This window comes from Typha latifolia, chromosome 5 (assembly GCF_019914945.1).
Source record: "Typha latifolia isolate L0001 chromosome 5, TyphaL0001v2, whole genome shotgun sequence".
In the NCBI taxonomy this organism is placed as follows: Eukaryota; Viridiplantae; Streptophyta; class Magnoliopsida; order Poales; family Typhaceae; genus Typha; species Typha latifolia.
Window position 1 is genome coordinate 13,425,608 of NC_133090.1, and position 27,674 is coordinate 13,453,281.

Below are 27,674 nucleotides of genomic sequence, written 5' to 3' on the forward strand. Positions count from 1 at the left end.
AAAGTTCTATATAAATGAGGAGTTATTACATATTCCTTAAAACCCATAGGGCTTTATTGCATATATGTCCTCCGGAATCCGGAGCCATGTTGACCAAGGATAAACACATGTTACAGTATTCTATATCTTTTCCTTTATCCACTCCTTTATTGGAGATAATTTATTAATAAAAAATTTAAATAGTTGACATTGTTTTTAGGGTAAAATGCATTATCATTCTATATAATTTTTTACCAAATTGGTCCATTATACATATTCGCTAATAAACGTGCCAAATTATCAAACTGCAAATGTTATATTTTTTAGACAAATTAATTAGGGAGAAGATAAATTTAGGCATTTTTAGAGATTTATTATATTTAATATAATAAGATATTTTAGTAATTCAGGTCAGCTAATTTGGATAGATAGAGAGACTGAGGAGTATAATAATTTTACGCATAAATACATAAAAGATAAAATATAATTAATCTTTATTTCAACTTCTTTTCCATGAGCTCTCTTATTTAATATATTTCAAATTTATTTTTAAGGATTTTTGTTTATTCCATGACCTACATATTTTTGAGGCATTTGACAAAAAAACCTTAAAACTTTTTAAATAATAAGATTAGACGAACTTAAAGTAATATCTCAGCAGCGTTTAGTTCGGAGTAATAATTTAATGACGTACATAATTTAAATTTTAAACTAGGCAACTTAGTATGTTGGTTAAAGTTTGATGAGATTTTTAGCATTTTTCTATCTAGCGAGGATTAGCTTTTTGTTCAACCAATTTAACGATGGAAAAAAAATTATTGTTAGTATGTAGAGTTTATGACGTAACTATATGTAATGATTATTCCCGTCATTTAATAACTAGTCGTTGTAGTATAGTGGTGAGTATTCCCGCCTGTCACGCGGGTGACCCGGGTTCGATCCCCGGCAACGGCGTTAAGATATTTTAGTTTTGATTTTGATTTTGATATTGCATAAAATGTTAAAATGGAAGTAAAAGGAGATTAAATTAGAGCGATCGCGATGGGACTCGAACCCACAATCTCCCGCTCCGGAGGCGAGCGCCTTATCCATTAGGCCACGCGATCATTTTTCACTTTTGAATTAATTATTAAATAATTCAAAATATCAACATTGTCAAATTCACACTGTCCTTCTTATCCTTCTCTTGGCCGCCGTCTCTTTCCCCGTAGTAGCCCATGGAGTTTGCCTGCCACGGATCAGCCTGATTCAGTCGAACGGAGTAGTAGTCCAACTAATTAATCCAGGAGGCACTCATGTTCATGGCGACTAAATTGTATTTACCCTTAATTTCCAATATAGTTTTACATGGTAGTTTTCGAATATATAACATTAATAAAAAGAAATCCATAGTCAATTAAGACTCATTTGCTATTTGAAAATATAAAAACCTCAACCCATTTAAGTAGCAGAGTAGTGACTACAACAATCTTGCAAGGCTGGTGATAAACATATTTTGCCTTTCAAGTATGAACGGTTGCCAAACATTTACAAGAACCAATCCAATCGGGAGATTGCAAAACAACATACTTACACACCGAATATCAAATATTTGATATATATATAACTTGATTCTGTATCATTCTTACTGAGAAAGTAAGCTACAAACTTTGGCCTTCTTGTTAGCCTTGCCATCCAAGATCCCATCACTAGGGCTTGTTTCTATCATGGGCTAGGTTGCGCAACTCTTCGAATGCACGCATTGTCTCTGCATCGAATCCTCCAGCAAACTGCAAAGTAGAAGCTAACATGCTTAATGGCATATGGCAAAAATAATAATGAGATATTTGATTCAAAGTTTTGATAAAAGACATTATAACTCTCCTTCCAGGTAGGAATTTCCATATCTAATTACATCAAAAGAATGTAACAGTAGTATGCCACGTAAAAGTGCAAAAGAGTCATATTAAGACCGCCTCTATGTTTTTGAAAATTGATGCAATTTTAAGATGCTATAGAACAGTATCAGTTACTCCACAATTTCTACTAGCACGACGTCTTACCTGATGAATTCTGAAAGCAAATCTGACACCCTGAAGTAGCATATACTCCAATGCCGGATCTTTGTTAGATGCTCCAGTAGATTGAAGCTCTGATGCCACTCTTTTCATATAATTCTTTGCCAACTTCACAGACGCAAATTTTATCTGCAGCCATAAGGGGGTAAAATAAAACAATTTGATACATGAAGAATCCAGCAGAATATTCTCATTTTGGTAGCTTAACAAATTAAGACTCGATAGTCATACTAATTCATGTTGAAGCCTTTCAAGGTTCTTTATTTTAACAAATGAACTAACTCATTACACTCAAGATCCAAAATTTTGCAGAGATCTACTAACGTACTTAGTTGCAGTCCTAAAAAAAATACTTTACAGAGAGCACCACATATTGGTTCTAGTACAGTCACTAAAATCAATAAACAAGATATTAGAAGCTCGATCATATTGGTGACATTCAAAAAGAATTTATAGTCATGGTACAACACAAGTATATATATATATATACCTTGCTAATGATACCACTGTCGAGCATCCAGTCGGTAGGAATTTTGAACTCCTTGCAGTTGCGTAGCATCACATCTCTTGTCCGCACAAGGTTATAGACACTTCGCTCCATCCTAAATTTGGTACGGAAAGAATGAGCTTTGTGTTTAATTAATAAGCATTGCCGTAAATTTCATTCTACAAATATTGCAGCAATAGTAATTCACAATTAAATAAAATAAAATGAGTCCCTTACTTTTCAGATAATGAGACCATTTTCTTCAGTGCAACATCGCAAGGAAGACGTGGATCGTCCTCATAATTTGAAACTTCAGATTCCAATTTTTTCAGGTCACGATACCCAAAAGCCGCTTCTCGCAGCGTGTCAGCTTTCTTTTCTGGCCATTCGAAGTGCTTTAATACTGCCCTCTCATCAACCTTAATGGATAGAAAGAAAGAGGTCATAAAGATAATAGTCATAATTGCAGGTGAAAAGGATGCATGCTAAATGAAGTATGCTTACCAAAAAGCAAAGTTCATCATCGAGCCACTTCACAAACGCAAGCACATCCTCAATGTCACGATAAGCTGCATCATTCACCTCCTTTATCAGAGATTTCACAAACTCACCCTGAGTCTCAACATCTGCTTTTATCTGAAAAGGAAAGAACAAAGATAATACTTAGCATGTTATGAAAGATGATTCTACCTACTATGCTAAATAAGAAAAGTTGGTCAAGAATTTCGTACAGCCATCAAATGGGAAGAGCGGTTCTCAATTTCACCAATCATGCTACTGCGAACATTTGCAACATTAGGAACTTCACAAGTTCCTCCGCCGCAAGAGTCTTTTCTTGAGTCCCTTTTCATAAGTGAATGATACAACTCAGCAACCTGCGGTGCTCGCTGCATCACCCCTGCACTTCTCGTTGAGAATTTGGGTGGAGGAGGTGGCGGTGGCGGTGGCGGTGGCAGCGGAGGTGGATTTGGTGCTAAACCATTCAGCTTAGCATTTTGAGGTACAGAAGTGGAAGGTCTTGGCGGAGGGTTGGGGATGCGCAATGCACGCTTTTCGACATCTATAGTCGAAGCCTTGCAAGTTTCTGTCTTGCCGGCAACTAATTTTGAACTTTGAGCACCACCAAGATCATACTTTTCTGCAAGTAGTTGGTGCTTATCCCTTACGGTGCACCGATTTACATAAGAAGATGTTTCATTCTCCTTTTCTTTGTAACAGATAAAATGATCAGATTGCCTTCTCTTAATATAACTCAAGTCTTCCACACATTCTTTTGTGCCGCTAATCGAATGCCTGCGCCTGGGGCTTGTCTCTTCCTGGACTTGGAACCACTCTCTATCTAGAATAGCTTCAGATTCTGAATTAAGGACCGGTTTCTTAGAATTGCAGATCTCAGAAGGGATATCATGAGCATCTGTTTCAGTATCCTCACCAGTACTACTGATGTCATCATCTAAACATGGCGTTTGCCTCGATGCTTTGTCTGCATTGCAGAGCTCATGGCGTAAGCACGAGTTAATCCAGCGTAGGTATGCAAGTTCCTCAACCTCAGTTAGCCTACTCATTTGCAAGCCCTCGACTTGCTTACTTAAATTTGCATTTGTGTGCCTCAATAGTGACGCCTCAGCTTCAACCTTCGCAACTATATCACTCTGGCAAAACAGATAAGAATTTAGCTTTTTAACAGAAGAAGAATAAAGAGAAGAAGAGAAGAGTAATCAATGGAACCTCTGAATCCTTTGCAAGACCAGCAAGCCTGGATTCTGCGGAAGAAAGCCTAAATGCTAGATTTCTCTTCTGAAGCTGGAGCTCTTTGTTTAGTCGGCGTAATTCGACAACTTCTACCTCTAAACTCGTGCAAGAAGATTCATTTCTCTCTGCATTGTCTACCCTTTGGTTTCCTTCCCTGTGCTTTACAATAGAGGATAAGTTGTCCAATTGCTCAGAAAGGTTTATCTTCTCAGCTTCCAACAAAGTAGCCCTGCGTGCAAGCTCATCAATCTCGGTCCTTTTTGTATCAAGTTCCCTTTCAAGATCCAATACTTTTGGGTTTTCTTTATGTTGTAGCAGTTCAGACTGTAGGGCCAGTTCCCTTTCCTTGGATTCCCGGAGTAGCCGCCGAAGGTGATCTAGCTCGAGAACAAGATCATGGGAGGCAGGGGATCTCGTATGGTGGCAATCGAATACATTGGGATGAACTTGGGCAGCATTAGCTGAGGAAGGGAAATCACCAATGAGAGATCTTTTTACCCGAGAATGGTGCGGTATGTGTTGATTGTTCTGATTAGAGTTTTCCGAGCAAGCAAGAGGTGGCTTCTTGGAAGTCTGCATCTTGGTTTTCTTATCTGTTGTGAATCCTCTCACAATTTGGGAACCCCAAGAGGAACTGAACTTGGGCTTCAGAATGTTTCCATTGCTCTTTCCCTCGGCGACCTTCGCCGCATTTTGATTGTATGCAGAACATTTGCATGGTTTTGTTTGATTATCAAACATAATATCTTCTCTCATATTTGAAGCAAATCAGCATGCACAATGAAATGCTGACCCAATCATTTGCATCACTCACCTACAAATGGATGATGATAGAAATAGCAAAACGGAAACAAGTAAGCACCACAGCAAGAAAGAAAAACACATCTTAGTCTCAATTAAGTGCATTATTGCTTCCAGCCTAAAGTTTGTAGAGAACCACTAGAGATTACATAACAAGTGGTTTTCCAACATCTTTGGATCTAGAGAAGATCCAGCCAAGATATATTCTGAAAATAAAACGGCAACCTTTTTTTTCTTCTTCTTCACTTATAGTCACAAGCAGACATATATCAGTAATACGAAGCATACTAGCTTGAAGAAACAAACAAGACAGCGAAGATTGAGAACAAAGACAACATAAAAAACAAAACTTTCCTAAAATAAGATGCAGCTCATAATATAATGAAGCAGAAAACACCATAAAAATGCAATCTTTCTGCGATAAGGCGAATCATGTCGACGAGAAACGAAAACCTATTTGAGAGACCTACCTCATTTTCCCGTCGACTCCACCTCCCAAGCTCCAAAGCTCAAAGTTTGCCGGCGAAGACCAATTCCCCCCGAACCAAAACCAACATTTCTCCAGCTAAAGGACCAAAAGAATCCGGCTCAGCTCTCCAAAGCTCCTCATTTGAAACCCAGAACACAGATACGGGTGATTCCTTCTCTCCTCTCCTCTCCTCTCATCTGGATTATATATATTCCTTCCTCTTTCTTCGAGCGGATTTTAAGACACGATGCTCCGAGTTCGAGAGTTTTGTGCGCCTCGGAATTGGCGACTGCGAAAAAGGTGGTCGGATTTTGCTTTATGTGGGGGATGTTGTTTGAAAATTTGAAATTTGAAAGAGACTACTGCCTTGCTGCTAGCCGTAGGGGCAGGGGATGTGTGGTTGAATCGACACTGGACTCAAATTCAGCTGTTATAACCTTTTTGTGAAAAAGAAAAGAAAAATATCATTTTGCAGTAAAAAAAAAAGATTCTAGAATTTATGATTGTTTGTGAGTTAATTCATTAGCCTTCGGTAGAGTAGGTAGAGACAATTATCCTCGCTCTTTTTTATTTTATTTGTTTATCTTTTACGAGAAGTAAAAGTTAAATAGTGTTTTAATTAATACTTGGTTTAAGAAAAGAGCAGAAAATACCTGGTGTAGGAAAGTTTTTGTTTTCTTCCCCTCTCTGCTCTCTCTCATGCTACTTCGTCTTCTTCCTCTGTTGTTCAGAAAATAACACAAAACAGACAAAGAACTCATCTTTTCATCATCAAACTCCACTCTTCATCGTCAAACTCCAATGATTTTATTTTTTATTTCTACGAAAGAGTGCAGAAGGCTAACTTACATTAACCATACTAAAGTAGATGAGACCTATTTTCAGAACCGAGCTTGAGCGAGCTAGGGCTAACTTGGCTCAAGCTCGAAAAGGCTGGCAGTGTTGACGAGGAGGTTGGAGAGCTTGAAGTCCCCGTTGATGATGTGGTGGGAATGGATTTGATATTTACCATGAGGGTCTTCAGCTTTAGCACAAAATGTAAAGAGACTCCATGATGAATGTCTTCAACTTTAGCTAGAGATAATTATCAGGCTACCTGATTTTAATCGAGCTAACCTCAGCGCGAGTTTGATTTGAGCCCGGCCCAACCCAAGCCCAAAATGGTAGCATACAGCATGGGCTAAGCCTTTGCCCACCTAGCTTGACCGAAAAGCTGACCCACTACTTTTATCTATGGCCGAGTTATAATGCATGTATATTTCTATAATTTTTTAATCTCATATTAAATATTTAGTAAACTATATATCAATATATAACTATACTCTCATAAAAAATAAATAAAATATCTTTATATAAATATATTAAACTCAACTTAATAAAATATAATTTTTTTCATATTCAAATCCATTATGTTAGGCCCATTATACCCAACCTAAGTCCAATACCTAATGGGTAATCGATTCAAGCTTAAGCAAACTAACTTTAACTCAGCTCGAATCGATAATATATTCAAGCTCAAAAATATGTTTGACTCGCCTATTTAGAACTCAAGTTAAATATGCTTAAGCTCGAGCTCAAGCCGAGCTCATGAGCCTTACGAGCACACCTGCTTTTTTTTATAGCACTATCGATGTGTAGCTAATTTTCTCTCTCTCTCTCTCTTCGTGTATAGTTTAGTATTTATAAAATTACAAAGTATACTATTGCATTTATAAAACAACAAAGAATCCATTATTTTATGGATAATGTATTCGATCAAAATAGGATATAAGCATAGAGATAGGAGGTAAGGAATAAAAATGATTAAATTGACTTTATTTTTTAAAAAAAAAATTAGATATAAGCAGAAATTTGTAATTTAATTTTATAACTATTGTATTATCTACTCATAATTATTTTAAAATTTTTCTGCCTAAAAAATAAAATAATCTGACTGAATTCACAATAATTTACATAGTACAAGTAGTATCATATATTCAACTTATATCTTTACAATATTCAACACAGATTCAACTTCCAAAATGTAGCACAATAATACATCACCATAAATATATTTATAATAAATAAAATTAACGAGAAATATGACAAAACAAGCTAATAATAGTTACCAAGGCAAAATGGCCATTTGACAGTATTTTTTTTAAGGATAAAGAGGGTTTTTACCCCAGAAAAATAGTTTGAAATTAAATATCTTAATCCCAGAAACGAGCATGTGGACTAACACGTGCCAAAAACCATTAGACTGCACTGCGTAGTCTCATTCTTATTCTATCTTCTGGCCAGGCGCCAATGAGAGCACCGAAGAGAAAGGAGCTTCCTTTCTGCGTTCGCGCGACTCCCTTCGGTTCCATATCAGTTCTATAACTAGCAAGACTGCGCAACTCGTCGCGATGGATAGTCAGCAACAAAGGCGCCCTAATCCTCTGTGAGTTTTCTCCAAGAACGACCTCTGTTGATTCCGCTCTCACAAATTTGCTTCCTTTTTGGTTCTTTTCGTCAAGAATTATCGGAATTAATTGATGGGCCGATGATTCGTACTTGTTTTTGGTAAATCTAGTTATTGAAGCGGTAAAGAAGTTATGATGATGATGATGATGGCGAATGGGCATATGGGTGTTTTAAATTTGGGAGGAAAAGGTGCTTTCCTGCCCAATTCACAATCGAGACCTTCTTATGCTCGTGGGTTTTCGGTTTCCCGGAAACCCATTTTTGGTATCACCTTGAATTGTGTAGTGGTGAAGAAAAGTTGGGTTTTTGATGGAAGAACATCCTATTTTAGAGTTGTGAATGCTTTAGAGAACGGGCAGATTGAGGCTCGTCCTACTAGTTTGCGGTCGCTGGAGAAAGAGCTCAACTTTAGTCCAACATTTGCAGATTATGTGAAGGTTATGGAGTCAGTCAAATTGGATAGGTGTAAGAATTTAGATGGAGATTCGGATGGGCGTGGGTCGAATAATAGATTAAACGGAAAGGATGCTGTTGGGGCATCTGATGTTGTGGACAAAAGAAAGTCGGTCAAAGTGAAGAGGGGAGGGCTAAAGGAAAAGGTTACCTCTGAGAAGAGAAAAAACGGGGAAGAAATTGGTTTAAATGCAGCAAGGATAGGTCAACAACGAAGGGACGAGAAGTTGAAGGATGTAAAGGATAGAGAAGATGATGTTACTAGTAGCAGTAGTAGTGGTTGGAATCTAGTGGAAAGGCTTCTGAAGGACAAAACTGTAGCAAAAAGTGGTGGAAGTCTTAGACGTGAACTGGACAAGGGTGGAAATAATGATTATTCAAAGTCTGGAAGAAAAATTAAATATAATAACAAGATTAGCAGGACAGAAGGAATGGAAAATATTACTGGGTATAAAAGGCAGAAGGATACACAACAAAATGAGCTTGTTGACAAGTTTCAGGATTATAATATGATGAAGAGTGAATTGGGATGTGGAAATTCTGAGAAGATTGGTGATGTTGAAATGAGAGGCAGCAGTTGTGGTTCTGTTGGAAGAGAAGTTGGTTATGCTAGTTCCAAAGAGCTCCAGGGGAAACACTTGGAATCAACCAGGGACCTAGCAAAACATGCTAGTGGCACAACAGGAAATAATCGTATTATCTATCATCACAGAGATAATAAATTTTACCCAAGCAATGTGGGCAGGAAGATGGATGCAGATGAAAAGAACAAGAGCTTGCGGGATCAGGTAATGTCCTCTGGAGCTGTTGCTGTAACAAAGTTTGCAGAGCCTGAGATTACTGAAGGTTCTCTGAGTAAAAAATTTGATAGAACCAACAGACATGAGAAAAGTATCCAGTTTGATGGTCGTAACAGTAAATGGAAAGATGATAGCTCATTAGGAACAAGACAAAAAAAGATGGAAACTGGCTTGAGAAGAAGTGAATTACCAGTCATTCAGGTAGACACTCATCCTAGTATACGTTCTCTTGATCCAAAAAGGAAGTTGTACACCCCTGTGAAGCAAGTTCCTGAGCAAGATAGTAATTTTAGTCGTGCCCATAGAGATGCAAAGGTGTTTGGTAAACATCGTTCAGGACCTAGTCAGATGCATGGAGAAAGTGGCATGCAAACTAGTAAGATCATCAGAAGAGACGTCAATGAACTTGATTTTGAAGACAGAGCTGCATTCAAGACCTTCGAAGTATTTACTGATGTCAGAAACAGGCCACGGGTCTTGCGGATGGAAATGGAAGAGAGGATCCAAAACCTAGCCAGCCAGTAAGTGCTTTTAGAGTCTCTTCTCTCAATATCATTTTTTGCATTGGATTTGTTGCTTTTACTGGATTGAAGAACTAAGAGTCCATCAATACACTTTATTTTAAAAGAAGTTTGATTTGGAAATCTATTGACAGTGTCTTATGTGCAGTCTTGAAAATGAATCAGCAATGGTCTTATTAGTTCCTTCAATTTTATTCAACATAAAAGATGTTAAATCTCTTATTTATACATCAACTTAGTAGCTTGTCTTCATGTTAAATAGTTTCAATTGACTGTGTGGTTGAGTCATACTCCTGATCACATCATTTTCAACAACCTAATTTAGAAATATAAACGATGGAGCTTACCATTTATTTTCTCTTCATTCTATTTTATTTCTAATTTAAATATTGCCACCCGTAGGAATCAGTGCTTAAGATTCTCTCTTTTCTTATTGTCAGTCTCATAGCCTCACTTGTCAAACTTCAGCACTATGTAACATGAAATCTGTTGGTCTGCAGACATAGTTGAAACAAAAAAGCAACTATACAGTATATTTTTAATCTTTAATTAATTAATTAATTAATTGTAGTATAATTTTTCAATAATATATACAATGAGACTGTCTCTGATACAATGCATGGGCAGATTTTATTCTTGACCATGTGCTAGATGGGTGCATATTTCAGAAGACCACACCTGTGTTGTAACCAAGTTGGAAATTGATTCTTTTGACCGGATGTGAGTCCTGAATGAAAGCTTATCCAAGCCTTTCTCATGTATCATAACTTGACCAACCCTTACAGATGTCATTGCATATTATACACATGATGCCTGTGAATGTAGATGCACTTTCTTGAATTATTCAAACTTTAGAAAGGAAATTTCTTTATGAGTGTGAGTCAATGATTCTTGTTGCTAATCCACTATCTAAAGTTTCCACAGCGACTTTAACTAATGTGGCAAGGCTTAAAATACTAAATAGAATATGGAAAAGTACTTTCATGCAAAAATTGTATGTTTTTCACTTTTTTGTGATGTTGGTTTATGCCTGTGATAATCATCTAGTTTGCAGAAGTTGAATAAAGAAACCACCACTTAAAGTATGAAAGCCTGTAACATGCTTGTCATGCTTTATATAATTTTTTTCTCTACATCTGGTCTTGCTTTTGTTGACTAGTTTGCAGCTTTAGATGCATCAATCATCTCCATTACAAGGGCTTACTCAAACATTTATGATATCGTGTAAGGTTGAATGCGACAGATGTAAATATGCCTGAGTGGCAATTCTCTAGGATGATGCATGGTGCAAATATCAAATTCTCAGATCACTCTATCCTAAGGGTTGTTCAGATACTTGGTAAACTTGGGAACTGGAAACGAGTCTTACAAGTTGTTGAATGGCTTCAATCTCATGAGAGATTTAAGTCCTACAAGAGCAGGTATATTTTCCGACAGCAACTATCTTTTTCATAATGCTGATAGGTCAAAGGTTGAAAGTAATGGGTTAATTTCACTCATGATTTGATTATTCATGGTCTTTATTTCATCTGCTGGCAGAACTATCTCCTCTATCTTTCTGTCATGTTCAGAATTGACGTTTTGGAGCATTTATTTGGAATTACTGTGTTGTGCAGATATATCTATACAACAGTACTTGATGTGCTTGGGAAGGCAAAGCGACCTTTTGAGGCATTGAATATATTTTACGCCATGCGTGTAATAAATTTGTCATATTCTTGAATCTTTATTTTTGTCCTTGCTGTGATTTCACTACTGTGACCTTGTTTCAATTATTTGCACTTTGCAGCAAGAATTATCTTCTTATCCTGACCTTGCTGCCTATCATTGTATTGCTGTCACACTTGGGCAAGCAGGACTTATGAAAGAACTATTTGATGTCATTGATTGCATGCGATCTTCTCCCCAGAAGAAATACAAGTTGGGTCCTCTTCAGAAGTGGGACCCAAGGTTGGAACCAGACCTTATCGTTTATAATGCGGTTAGTAGCCTTCCGCACATCACAATTCTTAGGGGATTTTGCCTGATTGAAAGTTCCTGGAAGAATTTTTAATTGTAAATTTTTGAAAGAAGCATGCCAATCTCTTCATTGTTGCTGATTCCATAATGTGTGTGTAACACTTTTGTAGGTTTTAAATGCTTGTGTGCAACAGAAACAATGGGAAGGAGCATTTTGGGTATTACAGCAGTTAAAACAACAGGGTATACGTCCGACAAATACAACATATGGCCTTGTAATGGAGGTACTTTTATTCTACTCTAGGTTTTTTGTTGCTAGAATTTACAGGTTCAAACCTTCAACATGGATTAACTTTTGCCAATATTTAGAAACCCATGTGTGATGATAGTCTCTCAGGGAATGCGTTTAATTGTTTGTGGTTTATCAGATACCAGTAAGTGTAATTCTCCTTTTAAGGCTTCAGAGGTATCATAAAATTAAGTCTAATATAACATGATTGCTATGTATTACATTTTTTTATTATTTAGACCATCTTTTACTTGGTACCATTTTCTATATGATTTAACTTTCTGTCTTTGACTTTAACAGAAACTTCATTGTGTCTTCTGTGTGCTCAAGATGTTACATTTTGCACACTAATTGGCCAATATTATTCTGTATGTGGTGGAACAGGTGATGCTTGCATGTGGCAAGTACAACTTAGTGCATGAGTTCTTCAGGAAAGTGGAGAGGTCGTCTATACCAGGCGCTTTAAATTACAAAGGTACTGAGCAAAACTTATATGCATCAGTAAGTTCTCTCCCCTAAATATCTCTCTTCTGTTATAGTTCTCATAAGTGCACTGTGGAGAGAAGGGAAAATAGATGAGGCTGCTTTAGCTGTGAAGGATATGGAGAGACGTGGAATTGTTGGATCAGCTAGTATATATTATGACTTTGCTCGCTGTCTTTGTAGTGCTGGAAGATGCCAAGAAGCACTTCTCCAGGTTGGTTATTTTTATATTATACTTCATTTTGTGTTAGACTGCACTACGACTTTACTAGCTTCATCTACAGACTACCGCAATGTTATTCCTTCCTATGCCTTAGAACTTATCATCTACAACTACAACAATGCCTTCTGTCATAGTGCTCCCATACACTAGAAACTTCATTTTTCTGTGTGAAGGAGGTTCATGTAAGTCAAATTTACATAGATAAACAAGTATTAGTGGCTCTTTCAACTAACATAGGCATGCAATACAAGACAGGACTTTGTGAAGTTATGACATTCAACAATTTTCAGATAGTTGAATGAACAGTTGGGGCATCTGCTACTTAGTGCGATCAGTTTAATCTAGTTGGACTTAGTATATGTGCTATTTTGTGATTCCCTCTTATGTTTCTGCATTTCACATTTTAGAAGTAATGCTCTAAATTGTTGATTCTGAGAGGCTTTTGTGGCCATGCAGAATGTCAAGACTGTTGCCTGATACTTCCTAATTTTTCTTTCAAAGTAAATTGAAGTATTACTGATGGTTTAGATTCCTTTTGTGCAGATAGACAAAATATGCAAGGTTGCAAAGAAACCATTGGTTGTAACATATACAGGATTAATTCAAACTTGTCTAGACTCTGGAAACATTGAAAATGGCAGATATATCTTTAACCAAATGCACAAATTCTGTTCGCCAAACATTGTGACTTGCAACATCATGCTTAAGTCATATATAGAGTATGGATTGTCCAAGGAAGCAAAGGATCTATTTTACAATATTTTGGACAGCAGCCGCCTGATAAATAGCAAAACTTGTTTGAGCAAGAAGGTTGTACCAGATAAGTTTACATTCAATACCATGATGGAGGCTTGTGCTAAAACTGAAGATTGGGATGATTTTGAGAATGTTTTTCGGCAAATGTTACGCCACGGCTACCACTTTGACACAAGAAGGCATCTGCGCATGGTACTTGATGCTTTCAGGGCTGGAAAGGTACGAATTTGCATCTAAGCTTAAAAAAATCATATATCCCCTAATGCCCTTCAATGTAGATGATATAATCTTATCATGGAGTTATACACTGAATACTTCAGAGGGTATTGTACTTCTGAATAAGTAACATTTTTCAAGAAACAGAATTCTGGAGGGTATATTTTGGCGATTTTACTTCAAACTGGATTAATTAAGCATTACTAGTTTCCTGATCCAAGAAGACCTTAAATTTTTTTGGCTTACCGCAACAAAGTAATTGCTTGTTTTAGATTAAGATCTCATGATTCTGATGAAATTCGTTCGGATCGCTTCTCAGGAGCAGGTATTGGAGGTAACATGGGAGCACCTCATTACCTTTGGACGTCTTCCACCCCTTCCACTCATCATGGAAAGATTCTGTCTGAAACTAAAGGAAGACTTTCCAATGGCAGCAATCTCCTGCATCTCGAGCTACAAGGAGACAGAGATAAACACTGTCTCTGAGAATTCTTGGTTGCAGCTACTATGGAACAACGCCAGTTGCTTGAAGAAGGATACTGTTGTAAAGTTGGCTGACGAGCTACGCAAGCTAATAGTTTCGCCTAATAATTCTGACCCTTTGTACCAAAATATATTGAATGCTTGTACACAATTCCTTTCTGATCAGACAACTTCAGAGCAGTCGTCCACTAATCAGCAGACTCCATTTTCTGATTTACGATTAAGAACTTAATACAGGCAGCATTTCTAGTGCTGCAATTTGTTTGTTCAATGGCTCTCAAGAGTTTTCATCTTTGGTTTGATATATTTGATGCTGATTGACTACAATGAATTGATTCCTTTCATCACAATATCAGATATGCCTGCATGAATGATGTACATGAGAACAATACCTTGTTTAGAAAAATAAGTAAAATAAAAATAAGATGCTGCTATATATTTACACAACTAAGGTAAGGAGAAGTATCTTCATGCCTTCTCATGTTTGCTTGTTTCATTCCTCTGCTTTATTCCAAGCAACTTTTCAGCTTCTTTTACCTTGTTAAAGAAATCTGGTGGGCCATTGGATCACATCCAGCTCTATCATGCATTTCATAAACCTTTCAATAGGAGAGCAGACAACTAACATCTAAAGTGGTGTTCTGTCTCCCATGGTATCATTCTAAAAGTGTGAGTTTACTTACTCTTTGATTTTTTTTTTAAAAGAACAAACTCGCCATCGTAAAACTCTCTCTACGAAATTCTTCGATCTTAAATAATCCGATCAAAAAAGACTTCAAAAAATAAATAAAATAAAAACAATACAAAGTTTCACCATTACCCAAGTTGAGACCACAAAGCATATATTAGGGTCCTGTGCCCCCAACTTAGGTGTGGCTTTCAAATCATTCAGCAGTGAAGGTAAGAGAGATAGTTCTTTAATTGGTTTGGTAGCCTATAATAGTCAAGTGATACGTAATGCTGTGAAGAAGATGCAAAACTAAATGTTTAAAAAATAATATGTGAACGGAGCATTGAGAGACATTAGCTGTGATCACCAAGGTCAGAGAGAAGACTTTCTTGAAAATAATAGTGAATACTCATAAAATAATAATATTTTTAGGAAGCTGCGATAAGAAAATATTATGACAATTGCAGAGCCAGAGAGAGAGAGAGAGATGGATGGATGGTATCTTCCACACTTCCACCTGTCCTTTGTCAACTGCTTTCATGTGATCCTTATAATAAGCTCTTTATTATAATCCTTCAGAACCTTCAATCCAAAGAGCTCTTGGGGTGCTAAAATATCTAATTCTTTTCTCTTTTATAGTTATTCATTGTTAGTAATAACTAGGAGATAGAGAGAGAAAATATCAATTGGCAAGATATTATCGTATTATCTTGAACAAGATACTGTTAGATTATATCTCGTTTTCAAAATATTTGTAAAATATTTACGAGCATAATATTACTTGTGCTGATAAAAAATAATCTCTCTTTAAACCGAACTGTAACTATAAATATCCTCACCATTAATAAATAACATTACTTTTGGCTTGGTGAAATTAAAAAAAAAGGGAAGTAAAATGATTAGTTCAACCTTATAGCAACTTCTACAGATAATATATATACATTATAAGCCTTCTTATTCTCAAAGAACAGATTTGCAAACTAATTGGCACTTCTCTTTCAGCTATATTTCTGAAAATTATGTTGCAGGTGGTGGTGGGGCAGAATATACATATAGTAGCACAACTACTCCAGTAGGCAAACTTTTATTCTTACCTATAATTTATGACCAATTTGTTTGGTAGGATGTGAGACAAAAAGAAGAGCTAAGTATTGTAATCAAATGAGTGAATCAATAACAATCACATGTCTTCTTACACAAAAGTTTTGTTTGGGTCTTCCTCTCCTTTATAAATCTATATATATATAGTGGTACCATAAGCATCACTACTATTAGTACTATGTTTAATGGTAACCATCTTCATATTTTTGAGTACAAGTAAAACCATCTCTTCCTATATGGAAAAGGAAAGAAAGCAATGTTAAAAGTGCAATCAAAGGCACCAAAAAGAAAGAAAGAAAAAGCTTAAAGCTTAAAGCTTACAATATTTGTTAATTGTGTGCTTTGGGAGCAACTAGGCACCAATTTCATTTTCATGATAATAACTGAAGAAAGAAAAAGAGGGTGCAGTGTGTCAGGATCTGACAAATATAAGATCCAATGAAGAAAAGAAGATGATGTTGAGATGCTAAGATTTAGCCTAAATTGAAGTAATTTGTACTTGGTCTGAAATCTCTTTACAGAGGTACTTTTATATATATCATTTCCAAAGATTTATTGTACCTACCTTCTTTTGACTCAAATGAATTCATCAGAATAAATCATAGCAAATCTAACCAGGTGCTCAAGTATACAACTACAAAATTGAGCACTTAGTATGTTATTTAGTCATTTTCAAGTATTTGAAGAAAATTTGAATGGGTCACAACTTTCAAATCTGGTAGAAATTTGTATAAACAAAAAGTGTAGACTTGGTCTACATGTGCATGCCCCAGGTGGATATGCTTGGAATATAGATGGAGATTGAGACCAAATTTGATGTGGATATGCTTGTAATTATGATTATTAAGATCTAACTTTAGGTTTGTCTGTCATAATTAAATATGTACCTTAATTGCAGTCTAGTTCAAGATTGCTAAGTAATATCTTTATGAAATATATAAATTAAAGGAGAATAACCCTCTTCAGATGGCTCCTTGGTTGATTTTGGATTTTCAAATACTCCTTAAAATAGACTAATGGTATATCATGGAATGCAATATATAAATAGTTTTCTTTTTTTTTAAAAAAAAAAAAGAGAGGAACAGATAAACTACTTACATTATCCTAGCAACAGAGGTTATAGATTGATTAAAAAAAACAAAGATTTTAAATGGCTGGGGCATGACCCCAGGGTTACCATCTCAAAATCAAAGTAAGATGGCATATATTGGCTGTCCAATTAGCAACCAAAATTTCTTGCCAATATATGTGTATGTAATATTTATATGGACAAAAGTAATTTGTGAGAAGGTCAACCAGCTCTGCAGTATCCAACTCAAGGTCAAGGATGACTTGGTTCAACTTAGTTGATCCAAAGTTCTAAGTGCCTCCATAGCTCCATGCACCTCAACCCAAAGTGGCCAGTTTCCTTATAAGTAAAAGACACATATACAAACTGGAAACCTATTAACATCTCATAGGATTTAGTTATAACTCAAAGACTTCTATCATGAACAGAGATGAATTTATCAAAAGAAAATAAAATTTAAATTCGACTCTTCTATTTAGAAAATCTTATAAATAATGTGTTTTTTGTTATTTAATGGAGAAGGTCGAATTAATAATAATGAAAAGATAGGCACCCAACTAAACTGCAATAAACAATACTGTAGGGTGTGAAACGAAAAAAAGAGTGTGGCTCTCACTGGAAGAACATGGGGGAAGAGGGAGACGAGTCGCATCTCAGTAAAATTATTCGCCAAATTCTCGTCCTCTCTTCTCTCTCATCTCTCCTACCCTCATCGCTTCTAGAGGAGCCACGACTCAGTCCAAGATACCCCCCAACGACTTCCATTCATCTCTCTCTCCCTCTCTCTCTCTCTTCCCCTTCCCTTGCTCGACTCCTCCTTCCAGGTATCTCTTCTTTGCTTCAATCCGATAAAGGGCGCCTTTTTCTTGCTATTTGGTTCGTTTCTCCAGTTGGGTCTTGCTTGTTTTGCTATTTCTTTCAATCTGGTGTCTTGCTGGGTGCTCGAATTCGAGGTTTTGGTCCCTCTTTTGTCCATGTCAAGGTTGCGTTTGGCCCCTTTTTTTTTCTCTCTTTGTCGTGTTTCTTTCGTAGTTGGATCTCTGGGAATTGAATTCTATTAATTTAAGTTAGGAAAGTTGACACTTTATTTTGGTGTTTGATTTCCCCTGCCGTTTTAGCTGTTTTGTTGATGTTTTTTAGTAATCTCTTTGCCTGCGATTTCGTTATTGGCTCTTTGACCAATGGAAGATCGGATCTTTTCGTGTCGGCTCGAGGTACTCTCTTTCTATTGCGCTGTGCTCTGAAATTTTGGAATTTGCCTGAAAAGATTTAAGAAAAAAAGAATTTTAAAGCTGCAATTTCCCCCTTTTGGTCCATCGAGTGGCTTGCTCTAGACAACTCTTCGAGTGCAGTATCACATATATTGGTAAAAAATTGTGATGTATTTGCGAGTGAGTCCTAATATTATCCAAATGGATTTCTTTTAATTCTAAAACTTCGGACTTCTTCGTCTTTATCTTCTCTGCATGTGGATCTCGATGCTATTTTTTTCTTCTTTTATTTGAATTCTTGGAGCATTTATATATTAGGTCCTACTTATATCAAAGTTGCAGTGTCAGTTCCCAGTAGAAATTTGAATCCTTGAAGTCATATGTTATTTCTGATGCTATTTTGGAATTTTAATTTCTGTTGAGTGATTTTTTGACTTTTTCAGTATTTTATGCAGCCTTCTTGGTCACGCTAACTCAAGAAGTTCTTCTTTTTAACACGAGAGGACGGTACTTGCGCCTTTTAAGTTCTCTGACAGTAGAGCAGTTCTATTCTCATTGTTTCATTTGAAAGATAATCCTGCCATGCTGCCGGTCAACAGGAGCAGAAGTCAGCCTAGGGCTGGTAGATCTTGGCCCTTTTCAGGTTTCTGATACTGTATTTTAAACCTTTTATCTGTATATTTTTTATTTCAATGTTTTTCCATGTACAATAATGTACAAAACAAGTTTGTTGTGACGATGTGAATTATAACCTAATGCACAGTTAATCGATACAGTTTCTGATCAATAAGTCAACTGAAGCTTGTGCTCATGTTTTGTATGATGCCATTTGTCTTTCTAATTAACTAATGTTCCTTTAAGACAGTCCATTGAAAGTTAAATGGATACCAAACTTCCTAAGGAGTAAATGAATAATAAACTTCATTAATATTTTTCTACCTAATTGTGTCATTTCTTATGTGTTTATATCAGTCATGTACTTTTTAAATACACATCTTTAAGTTCCTCTGGCAAGCTGAATCTGCTCATTCACAGTACTAAAGGTGATCAGATTGCTTCCTATATTATCATAAAAGAATGATGATATTGTTCTGTAGTCTTGATTCCAGAATCACATGTTTTTCACAGGAATGGATTATTCAGATTCAAGGCGCAAGCCTCATTTTCTTGGAAAAGTTATTATGGCTGCTTTTCTCACAGCCTTGTGCATATTTATTCTGAAGCAATCCCCTCATTTTGGTAGCACTAGTGTGGTAAGCTCTGAGTATTACTTTCCACCTAGTTTTTTTTGTTGTCATTGTTTTTTTTATCAGACTATCTCCTTTTGTGGTTACTACAGGATAAAAATCACTTTTATCTATAGTTAAATATAAAATTCTATTTTTAAGACATTTAACCATGCAAGGATTCTATGTTTAGCTGTTAATCTGTAAGTAATGTAATGATTATGGCTGCAGTTTGTGGTTTCGTCTCTCCATGCTTCTTTAACAGAATTGGCATTTCTCCATGTGATTCCGTGAAACGATTTTTGATCTTTGTTGAAGCAGTTTACCCTGATCAAAAGCACATGGTAGTTAAAAGAAAAGGAAATGCACACAGACACTCACATCATAAATTTCCTCTCACCTTACATCTCTTCATACTCCAAACAGCGTCATGATGAAGTGCCATTATTTTAGTACTCTATGTGACTCTTAGCATACTTTACATTCCTTCTTTGATACACCTATCTGACTGCTGCTCATTCTTTCTTCCTTTTTACTTGGAGTTATAATTCTGATTCATCTTGGATCTTACAGTTTTCTCGCCATGAACCTGGGGTGACTCATGTCTTAGTAACAGGAGGTGCCGGCTATATTGGCTCACATGCTGCACTTCGGCTCTTGAAGGACTCTTATCGAGTTACTATTGTGGTAATTTACCTTACCACACACTTTCCTGATATATAATAATTATAGATAGATATACATGTGCATATATACATAATATCCCCTGTACATGATCAGATCTTAGTATATGGATAGTTGTTGATTTTTTCTTCTATGCAGATTTCCGATACTGGCTACATACCTGGTCATTAACACGTCCTTTAAGTTGATTGAATGGTCTAAGTAACATTGATGTACATGTGTATATAGTATGTACACATCCATGTGTATAAACTTCCTTGTGACTTTTTCCCTGAAAAGCATGAATGCATGGCAGCAATATTAATCTTGGTGGTTTGAATTTCGCAGGACAACCTTTCTAGAGGAAATATGGGAGCTATAAAAGTTCTTCAGGAACTTTTTCCAGAGCCTGGAAGACTTCAGTTCATTTATGCTGATCTAGGGGATCCAAAAGCTGTATCCTGTCATGCGGTCTTCCATCAATTGAACATTTCTGGATTTTTCTTCTTTCTTCTTCTTTTAGACTACAGTTTCATTCTTAACCAACATTCAGGTGAACAGAATATTCGCAGAAAATGCATTTGATGCTGTGATACACTTTGCTGCTGTTGCATATGTGGGTGAGAGTACACTTGAACCTCTCAGGTATGATGTTTGTTTTCTGAAATATCTTATTTAACATACTTTTGTGGCATTTGAATTTACTCTTTTTTAAACTTACTCTTGGTAGAGGGTAGATCTTTCCCTTGCATTATGTTCATAGACAGTATGGTTTAATTTGCTTATCAAGATTATTGAATGGAAAATTGCACTGAACGAATTTCTTGGCTTAGCCATCCAAAATGATATAACTTCTAATTTATCAGTATTATCTATCTATAGCTATATATCAGGGTAATAAATCTAATTTTCTTTTACTTTTACATTATTTCCTTCTGATTGGTGTCGAAGGATGGTCTTGAGTCTCTTTAGTTTAGCCATCCAAAGTCATGTCAGATTTATTCTCTCTGCACGTGGTCTAATGTAAGAGCTGTTCTCTGTAGGTTGTTTAATATGTAGGGTATCTATAGATGACCTGTTTTCTGAACTTAGTTCCTCTCATTGGATGTCAAGATACAATTACCTTCTTCCTAGATCTTTATTTCCTCGAATGTTGCAACATCTACTTTGGTAGTGTGACATTCTTATTTTCCTACTCCACAAGTCAATTACAAATTAAGTGACATAATGTGGTTGTGTCTGAGAATGAAACACTTCTATCATCTGTTTGTGATGGTGTACTTCTGTGATGTAACAGGTATTATCACAATATCACAGCAAATACTTTAGTGGTTCTGGAGGCTATGGCAGCATCTGGTGTCAAAACTCTGATATACTCTAGTACATGTGCAACCTATGGAGAACCAGACAAGATGCCTATTACAGAAGATACTCCTCAGGTTATTATTAATTGGATGCTGACGTACTTCATTTGTTAATATAGAAATACTTCATCTTATTCTTCTCTTCGAATTTCCTAGTTTGGGAGTTCTAGTAGCATTCTTTGATGAATTAGGATACCAATTATGAGGCTCAAAGCTTTCTCATTGGCCATTTTGTGTAAATGCAGTTTCCTATTAACCCCTATGGGAAAGCAAAGAAAATGGCAGAGGACATCATTTTAGATTTCTCAAAGAGATCAGACATGGCTGTCATGATCTTAAGGTTTGCTGCTTTTACTGTAGTTTATGACCAGCTGGATTAGGAAATTGTGGGATTGATGTCGAGCCACTTGTTATTAGATACTTCAATGTCATCGGATCAGACCCAGATGGAAGGCTAGGCGAAGCTCCCAGACCAGAACTGCGGGAGCACGGACGGATATCCGGGGCATGCTTTGATGCAGCATTAGGAACCATTCCAGGACTCAAGGTATTTTCTGTATCCTTTTCCTTCATAGTTGACAAACTTTTGTAACAGACAAGTATTAGTAAGATGGGTGGAGTACATTCTATGAATTCACTTTTCTTCTGTTAAGAAATGCTGATGTTTTTGGTTGGTCCATTGTAGGTTAAAGGAACAGACTATCCAACAGCTGATGGAACCTGTATAAGAGACTACATTGATGTAACTGATCTAGTTGATGCTCATGTTAAAGCACTTAATAAGGCAGAACGGAACAAAGTTGGAATCTACAATGTTGGAACTGGAAAAGGTTATTAAATTAGTTTCTATAGTTCTTCCTTTCCCTGCAGTTACTCTTCATGATCTTGCATGATCCATATGAAAAGCTTTTAGAATCAACGGTCTTGACCATATATGAACTTGTTGTCTCCCCAAGACCAAACTCCTTTCTCCTCTGATGAGTTTGTTTTATGAACTCATCGGTCGATCATCCTGCAACCTATCTGATATTACAACAAATTTCGAAATTCATAAATCTGTGTAGACAAACGGCTCTGCTCTTCATTTTTATGTACTGTAATTATTCAAAAAATTTCTGAACTGGTTCTTTTCTTTCTCAGGTAGATCAGTAAAGGAGTTTGTGGAAGCATGCAAGAAAGCAACTGGGGTTAACATCAAAGTCGAATACCTAAGCCGCAGGCCTGGAGACTACGCCGAAGTTTACAGCGACCCGGCTAAGATCAATCGTGAGCTTAACTGGACAGCTCAGTACACAGACCTCCTGGAGAGCCTCTCGATCGCATGGAGATGGCAGAAATCGCACCATAATGGCTACGGATCATCCTAATCCGTCGCTTTATATTTATTCAACACCACAAGCGGGTGGCACGGATAAGAGATAAACAAGACAACGGGGACATTGAAATTGGGATAAAGAGGGATGCTCTTGGCAGCATTCAAAAGGAGTAAATCATACAAATTCGAGGCCTCCAAGCATTTGCAGGATAGGAGCATAATAGCTATTATTATTTTTACATACGGGAGAAAGAATGTAATAACCAGTTCAGTTGCTTACTGCACCCACCTTGGTTATCTTGTTTGTACCATTCTTATGTCAAAGTTACAGAGAATTAAAAGTCATTGATTCTTTTTTTATCCTCTGGTTATATACTTGTATGCGATTCTTTTTCCAGCTTTTTACATATTTAAGGTTGTTGCAGTGGTTGTGTACTAAGATGTAATTTGTTAGAATTCTATTCTTTTTATAATATTGCCCTTGCATTGACATTGTGCAGATTATGTTTGTCATCAGTATCTCCTTGCTCCAGGAAACATTAAGCAGAATAATAAATAGTTCATGCTTTTTAACAACTTTTAATCAGATTTAGTTTCAGACTTAAGCTTAAGTCTAACTATGAAAGGAAGAGCCAAATTAAAGACAAGACCACCCCCAAGCTTACTACTATGAAGGCATACCAAGAACAAAACCTTATCACAAATCAACCTCCTTGGACAGCAATAACAAACCAACCACCTATTATACTTCACAATAAGCGAAATTTGTGCAGTAAAGCACAAAATTTCACATCGTGCTCATCTCTAGAAGTATACAAAAAGCATTAACTAGAAGTGGATCAAATAAAGCCCAAGACCATTCAAAGGTGTCAGATATCAATGGCACCATTAAAACAAGCTTTAGCAGCATAGAATACCACATGGAATTGAATCCCATTGTAAGTGCCTTACAATAATACTCAAAAGTTCAACAAACAGAAGAAAATCGTCATGCTAAGCAAATTGCTCTAAATTTTTAAACTGCAGACAAGCAGTTGACTGACAGAAGTTAACACTAAAACATGATCTGATTTAGTGGAGGATGCCCTTGCTGCCGGTCAAATGTAAACACCTACTTTGATCTCTGTCGCATCTTTCGGCGCTTCCTCTTCAATCTCCTCATTCGCTTCTTCTTCCACTGAGAAAAAAACAGATGTAAGAAAACTAAAAACTTTGCACATACAACCCAGCAGGTAACCAAATGGAGTAAATATTAAACAACACACCCAGAAGGTAGAAAAATTTACAAAACCACGGCCACAAATGAATTATAGTCAGCAAAGAAAACAAATTGCATACTTAAATCATACTACTTGATTAAAAGATTTAAATTTGAGCACGATGGGGTGCATGTTAGTGAAATTTGTGTGCAAGCTCAGTTCTTAAAAAATGGTCAACTTTATGCTTCTGAAGCAGCAAGAAAAAAGAGACACCTTTGAAATCAAGCTATGACTGGGCAACCAGGGTAGAAACAACACCAAGACAATCTACCACGATTGGATAGCAATATCCAAAAATATTACATTCAACGAAAATTAATCTAAGTTCCAATACTATGCTTTCTAGCTACACGCAGTGTATTCCAAGACAGTTAAGGAAACAAATTAGGTTAACCCACGCGCTACCATACTTGATAAACTAAGACAATTAAAATTTGAGTGCTTAAACCAAAGAATCAACAATATTCACACCCCAGCTGTGAATCTGATAAACATACTTCACATAATCAATATATATTGAACGACACTAGAGTAAATATATAAACTAACAACAAAGATCATCATGCGAATATTCTTTTTCCCCCTTTTCTTGCCTTTCCTGCGAAAACCCTGAGTGCAAACCGCATTGCAACTTAAAAAACTATACTTCCGAACTAGGCAAGCTCCAACCAAATAACGGAGTTCCTAAAACTTATATGAATCATAAACTTTTGAATCGATTTGAGTAAAAACTTTATCAGATCAATTGATGTTTAAGAAATCCATCAAACATGACCATTGATATGACAACTCTGATACATTGGTAGGAACTTCATTATAACAGGAGAAGGACAATAGATAACTATTATGAATAAATATCACGCAAAAGAAGCATACGAAAGAGTGATATGTTAAGAAGCATCTGGCTTCGTGAGCATTTCCTTTCGTCAGCTTATGAATCCAACATTTCAGAGCAAAAAAAAAAGATCGATCAAGGCTTTGCTGTCAAAATCTCACCTTGGCCCTCATCACGTACTCCTGGAGGCTTTCCCTTTGCTTCTCTCTGAGGCGGCGCCGCGTTCTCGAGGGTAAACCAGTTGCCTGGTCGCGCTATTTATAGAGCTAGGGCTTGGGGGAGAGATCCAAAACGAAGCCCTAAGGGCATTCGGGTCATTTAGTAAAATATCAATTGAACGGTCTCATCGGTTTTCGGATCCGGATCTTTCGCGAACCCCATCCATTTTCGACCCATTGCCACTTCCTGAACTCTCCTATTCTTCTTCCACCGTCTTCCAGATGGAGAGCTCACACGTCGGAGGTCCCTCCTCCACCGGGGGCCCGTCGGAGCCCCTCTCAGACGGAAGCGATGTGGCGGCGGCGCACGAGGAGGGGTCTGGTGATCTCCCGGTACGATGCGACGCCCTCGCGAGAGCTATCGCGTCTACGCTTGGGGGTGTGATGAGGGAATTCGACGCCAGAGCCGAGGGAGCCGCTCGGAGCCAAGATGATCTCGCTCTCTCCATCGATCGCCTCACCGGAGGTAGTCGTTCTTCCCCTTTCTCTCCCACTCCTATGATATCTGAATTGGCTTTGTTAATTCGCTGAAATCTAGTGATTTCTGATCTGGTCCTTGGGGGTAATTGCTGGTTATGAGGTTACTCTCAGTGGCGATATTTATTATGAAACCAAAAATGGATTTTTATTTGATTGCTATGAGTATTTGAGGCTAATGGTATTGGAGAAATTGTTGCTGAGATGCAAACAAGGAACGGTGTTGGCGTTATTGAATTCAATCCTCTTGTGGGTTTAAAGATTATTGGTAATTTGAAGAGCTTTAAGTTCTCTTGTTGATGGTTTTCTTGGTGGATTTGGTGTACAGAGTGCTTTACTTATGCCTTCATGATATAAGATTTATATCTCATAGTATTAGATGCTCTATTCAAAGCATTTGTATCTCATCATTGATGTCAACAATTACAAGCATTTATCACATATTTTGCTCAGCTTTTTTTCCCCCTTGCAATGAAGTGAATTATTTCCCTTCTTTGATTACTTTGAACTGTTTGTAGGATGTTGTTTAGTGGATTAACTTTCTCATAGGAATATATGCATGTTTGCTTTAACTAAACTTTCAAATGCTCCAAGTATAACATATAGTTGGCTGCTAATCTATTTTACATTATGCAGAACTAGACAAGCTATTAGAAGATGCACCCATGCCATTTATTATGCAACATGCAGCCAAGATCTCCTCCATTCGTAAAAGAGTTTCAGCACTGAACTGGCTCTTGAGATCAATACAAAGACGCATTGATAACATTGATCGGATTCTTTCCACTGGAACATCAATTGGTATTATACTGTGTATCCTAATCTTTCTTCCCTTATCTTTTTTGCATAACCATTCAAGTTAAGTGAATGTGACTTGAATGAAGGCCCGACAATATCTTTGCAGATAATGTGCCCCCTGAGACAGTGGAAACATCAACATTGACTTTGTAATTCAGGTACTCCTTTTCTCTTTCTAGAGTTGTAGTCTAGTTTCAATAGAGAAGGCACTGCCTGTTGATAATCCATGCAGGAATCAACTGCTTAATAATTGAGTGCTTTGGAAATGCATCTTTGAGGTTGCTAATGTTTATATGCTTAATTACAGATTGGTTATTCAAAGATGAGGCCGAGTTAATTTCTCTGATGTAGTTGAATGACATGTAAAGGTATGGTGCAAGAGAAAGGATAGGATTATTGTCAATCCAGGCTAGTTGTATCATCTATGCAAACTCTATTTACTACTTCAGAAATTTCTTGTGAAGTCTCAATTTTCCTAATCATGCTAAATTTTCTATCGTACTCGGTGGGGATCTCTTTTTTCTTTTCTTTTTCTTTTTTCATTCTTGAAATTTGATTGATGCAGTCTCAGTGTTGCAACAAATAAGTATATTTCAAAAGGAAGTGTTTGCCCTCGTATTCAGATCTAAGCAGGAGAAGGTTTAACCAGAAAAATGTGATTTTGATTCAGTAGGTCACAAAATCATGTGAGATTTTCCTTTTCATTCTAGAGATAAGTGTGTGAGATCTGTTATTTATTAATGCCGGGAGAACATGATTTACTTTTAGTTGAGAGAGATTGACACTGCCTTAGAGATGAGGGGGGCGTCAGAGTGATTATCTCAAAAAGTATAAAAAGGTACAAAAAGCACCATGTTTTAGAGCTGGAACATTTCACAATCTATGCTCTTGAAAATACTAGAGATTTATAGGCTTCAACTATGCCTTAACTTGATTCACAATTGGTTTGTCAGATGAGTGTGAAGCCAAAGCTTGAAGCAGTAAGTTCCCTTCTCTCAGTCTCAGCTTGTTTGCTGTTCTCTTTGTTGCATTCTGAGGATAAAAATTATAGCAACTGATAGGATACTTGATTATGCACAGGTTCTTTGGCAATTTTAATTTATTATAGGGTATTATTCCGATGAACATGAGTTGGAAAGTGAGTAATACTCTCATAGTTCCTTTCTTTCCATCTAGAAACACAATCTGAAGCACACCCTGGAGACATTACAACATAGTGCAACTCATTACTTATCACACCGAGACCAGCCAGACAACTTCAATCTCCATTTCCTGAATATATGCATAGATAT

The 27,674-nt window shown here is 36.7% G+C and overlaps 4 protein-coding genes, 1 long non-coding RNA gene and 2 other non-coding genes across 12 annotated transcripts; 4 read left to right on the top strand and 3 right to left on the bottom strand.

The window, feature by feature from the left end:
• Positions 1 to 861: 861 nt before the first annotated feature.
• Positions 862 to 933, top strand: TRNAD-GUC (transfer RNA aspartic acid (anticodon GUC)). Its single transcript has one exon. It is a non-coding gene; the product is annotated as a tRNA-Asp (tRNA).
• A 79-nt stretch (positions 934 to 1,012) lies between these two features.
• On the bottom strand, positions 1,013 to 1,085 carry TRNAR-CCG (transfer RNA arginine (anticodon CCG)). The gene has a single exon. It is a non-coding gene; the product is annotated as a tRNA-Arg (tRNA).
• Positions 1,086 to 1,368: 283 nt separating this feature from the next.
• LOC140788015 (protein CHUP1, chloroplastic-like) lies at positions 1,369 to 6,559 on the bottom strand. 2 transcript variants are annotated; one of them, XM_073137096.1, is made up of 11 exons: positions 6,395 to 6,559; positions 6,199 to 6,265; positions 5,547 to 5,982; positions 4,252 to 5,089; positions 3,956 to 4,175; positions 3,255 to 3,880; positions 3,028 to 3,159; positions 2,761 to 2,942; positions 2,527 to 2,638; positions 2,022 to 2,165; positions 1,369 to 1,748 (listed from the first exon to the last, which is right to left on the bottom strand). In XM_073137096.1, exons 4-11 carry the CDS (start codon positions 5,029 to 5,031, stop codon positions 1,668 to 1,670), a joined length of 2,277 nt encoding a protein of 758 aa, XP_072993197.1. In that variant the 5' UTR covers positions 5,032 to 5,089; positions 5,547 to 5,982; positions 6,199 to 6,265; positions 6,395 to 6,559; the 3' UTR covers positions 1,369 to 1,667. The 2 variants fall into 2 exon arrangements, with proteins under 2 accessions (XP_072993197.1, XP_072993196.1); XM_073137095.1 differs by having other exon boundaries at positions 3,255 to 4,175; positions 6,395 to 6,556.
• A 1,210-nt stretch (positions 6,560 to 7,769) lies between these two features.
• LOC140789473 (pentatricopeptide repeat-containing protein At1g30610, chloroplastic) lies at positions 7,770 to 14,447 on the top strand. Of its 3 annotated transcripts, XM_073139187.1 has the most exons (10): positions 7,770 to 7,970; positions 8,103 to 9,767; positions 10,997 to 11,188; positions 11,384 to 11,465; positions 11,557 to 11,748; positions 11,897 to 12,010; positions 12,400 to 12,490; positions 12,555 to 12,712; positions 13,265 to 13,696; positions 14,013 to 14,447. In XM_073139187.1, the coding sequence occupies exons 2-10, from the start codon at positions 8,125 to 8,127 to the stop codon at positions 14,406 to 14,408; spliced, it is 3,300 nt and encodes a 1,099-aa protein (XP_072995288.1). In that variant the 5' UTR covers positions 7,770 to 7,970; positions 8,103 to 8,124; the 3' UTR covers positions 14,409 to 14,447. The 3 variants fall into 3 exon arrangements, with proteins under 3 accessions (XP_072995288.1, XP_072995287.1, XP_072995289.1); XM_073139186.1 differs by having other exon boundaries at positions 7,843 to 9,767; positions 14,019 to 14,447; XM_073139188.1 differs by having other exon boundaries at positions 7,843 to 9,767; positions 12,582 to 12,712.
• Positions 14,448 to 17,580: 3,133 nt separating this feature from the next.
• On the top strand, positions 17,581 to 23,155 carry LOC140789399 (probable UDP-arabinose 4-epimerase 3). 2 transcript variants are annotated; one of them, XM_073139085.1, is made up of 11 exons: positions 17,581 to 17,840; positions 18,683 to 18,870; positions 19,356 to 19,480; positions 20,027 to 20,140; positions 20,465 to 20,572; positions 20,670 to 20,761; positions 21,414 to 21,555; positions 21,726 to 21,820; positions 21,898 to 22,027; positions 22,166 to 22,310; positions 22,621 to 23,155. In XM_073139085.1, the coding sequence occupies exons 2-11, from the start codon at positions 18,810 to 18,812 to the stop codon at positions 22,845 to 22,847; spliced, it is 1,239 nt and encodes a 412-aa protein (XP_072995186.1). In that variant the 5' UTR covers positions 17,581 to 17,840; positions 18,683 to 18,809; the 3' UTR covers positions 22,848 to 23,155. The 2 variants fall into 2 exon arrangements, with proteins under 2 accessions (XP_072995186.1, XP_072995187.1); XM_073139086.1 differs by having other exon boundaries at positions 17,590 to 17,840; positions 18,683 to 18,849.
• Positions 23,156 to 23,683: 528 nt separating this feature from the next.
• LOC140789074 (uncharacterized) lies at positions 23,684 to 25,190 on the bottom strand. The gene is made up of 2 exons (XR_012109129.1): positions 25,051 to 25,190; positions 23,684 to 23,972 (listed from the first exon to the last, which is right to left on the bottom strand). It is a non-coding gene; the product is annotated as an uncharacterized lncRNA (long non-coding RNA).
• Positions 25,191 to 25,288: 98 nt separating this feature from the next.
• LOC140788566 (uncharacterized) lies at positions 25,289 to 26,883 on the top strand. 2 transcript variants are annotated; one of them, XM_073137847.1, is made up of 4 exons: positions 25,289 to 25,573; positions 26,221 to 26,385; positions 26,489 to 26,540; positions 26,690 to 26,883. In XM_073137847.1, the coding sequence occupies exons 1-3, from the start codon at positions 25,330 to 25,332 to the stop codon at positions 26,533 to 26,535; spliced, it is 456 nt and encodes a 151-aa protein (XP_072993948.1). In that variant the 5' UTR covers positions 25,289 to 25,329; the 3' UTR covers positions 26,536 to 26,540; positions 26,690 to 26,883. The 2 variants fall into 2 exon arrangements, with proteins under 2 accessions (XP_072993948.1, XP_072993947.1); XM_073137846.1 differs by having other exon boundaries at positions 25,293 to 25,573; positions 26,469 to 26,540.
• Positions 26,884 to 27,674: the final 791 nt, after the last annotated feature.

Excerpts from the sequence above, each read along its gene's own strand:
- LOC140788566 (XM_073137846.1), top strand. The coding sequence starts at position 25,330 with ATGGAGAGCTCACACGTCGGAGGTCCCTCCTCCACCGGGGGCCCGTCG. Across the intron at positions 25,574-26,220 it reads CATCGATCGCCTCACCGGAG|AACTAGACAAGCTATTAGAA; the intron begins GTAGTCGTTCTT and ends TACATTATGCAG. Across the intron at positions 26,386-26,468 it reads TTCCACTGGAACATCAATTG|GCCCGACAATATCTTTGCAG; the intron begins GTATTATACTGT and ends ACTTGAATGAAG.
- LOC140789399 (XM_073139085.1), top strand. The coding sequence starts at position 18,810 with ATGCTGCCGGTCAACAGGAGCAGAAGTCAGCCTAGGGCTGGTAGATCT. Across the intron at positions 21,821-21,897 it reads ATGGCTGTCATGATCTTAAG|ATACTTCAATGTCATCGGAT; the intron begins GTTTGCTGCTTT and ends ACTTGTTATTAG. Across the intron at positions 22,311-22,620 it reads CAATGTTGGAACTGGAAAAG|GTAGATCAGTAAAGGAGTTT; the intron begins GTTATTAAATTA and ends TTTCTTTCTCAG.
- LOC140789473 (XM_073139187.1), top strand. The coding sequence starts at position 8,125 with ATGATGATGATGATGATGGCGAATGGGCATATGGGTGTTTTAAATTTG. Across the intron at positions 11,466-11,556 it reads ATATATTTTACGCCATGCGT|CAAGAATTATCTTCTTATCC; the intron begins GTAATAAATTTG and ends TGCACTTTGCAG. Across the intron at positions 12,713-13,264 it reads GCCAAGAAGCACTTCTCCAG|ATAGACAAAATATGCAAGGT; the intron begins GTTGGTTATTTT and ends CCTTTTGTGCAG.
- LOC140788015 (XM_073137095.1), bottom strand. The coding sequence starts at position 5,031 with ATGAGAGAAGATATTATGTTTGATAATCAAACAAAACCATGCAAATGT. Across the intron at positions 4,176-4,251 it reads GTCTTGCAAAGGATTCAGAG|AGTGATATAGTTGCGAAGGT; the intron begins GTTCCATTGATT and ends CTGTTTTGCCAG. Across the intron at positions 1,749-2,021 it reads TTGCTTTCAGAATTCATCAG|TTTGCTGGAGGATTCGATGC; the intron begins GTAAGACGTCGT and ends TCTACTTTGCAG.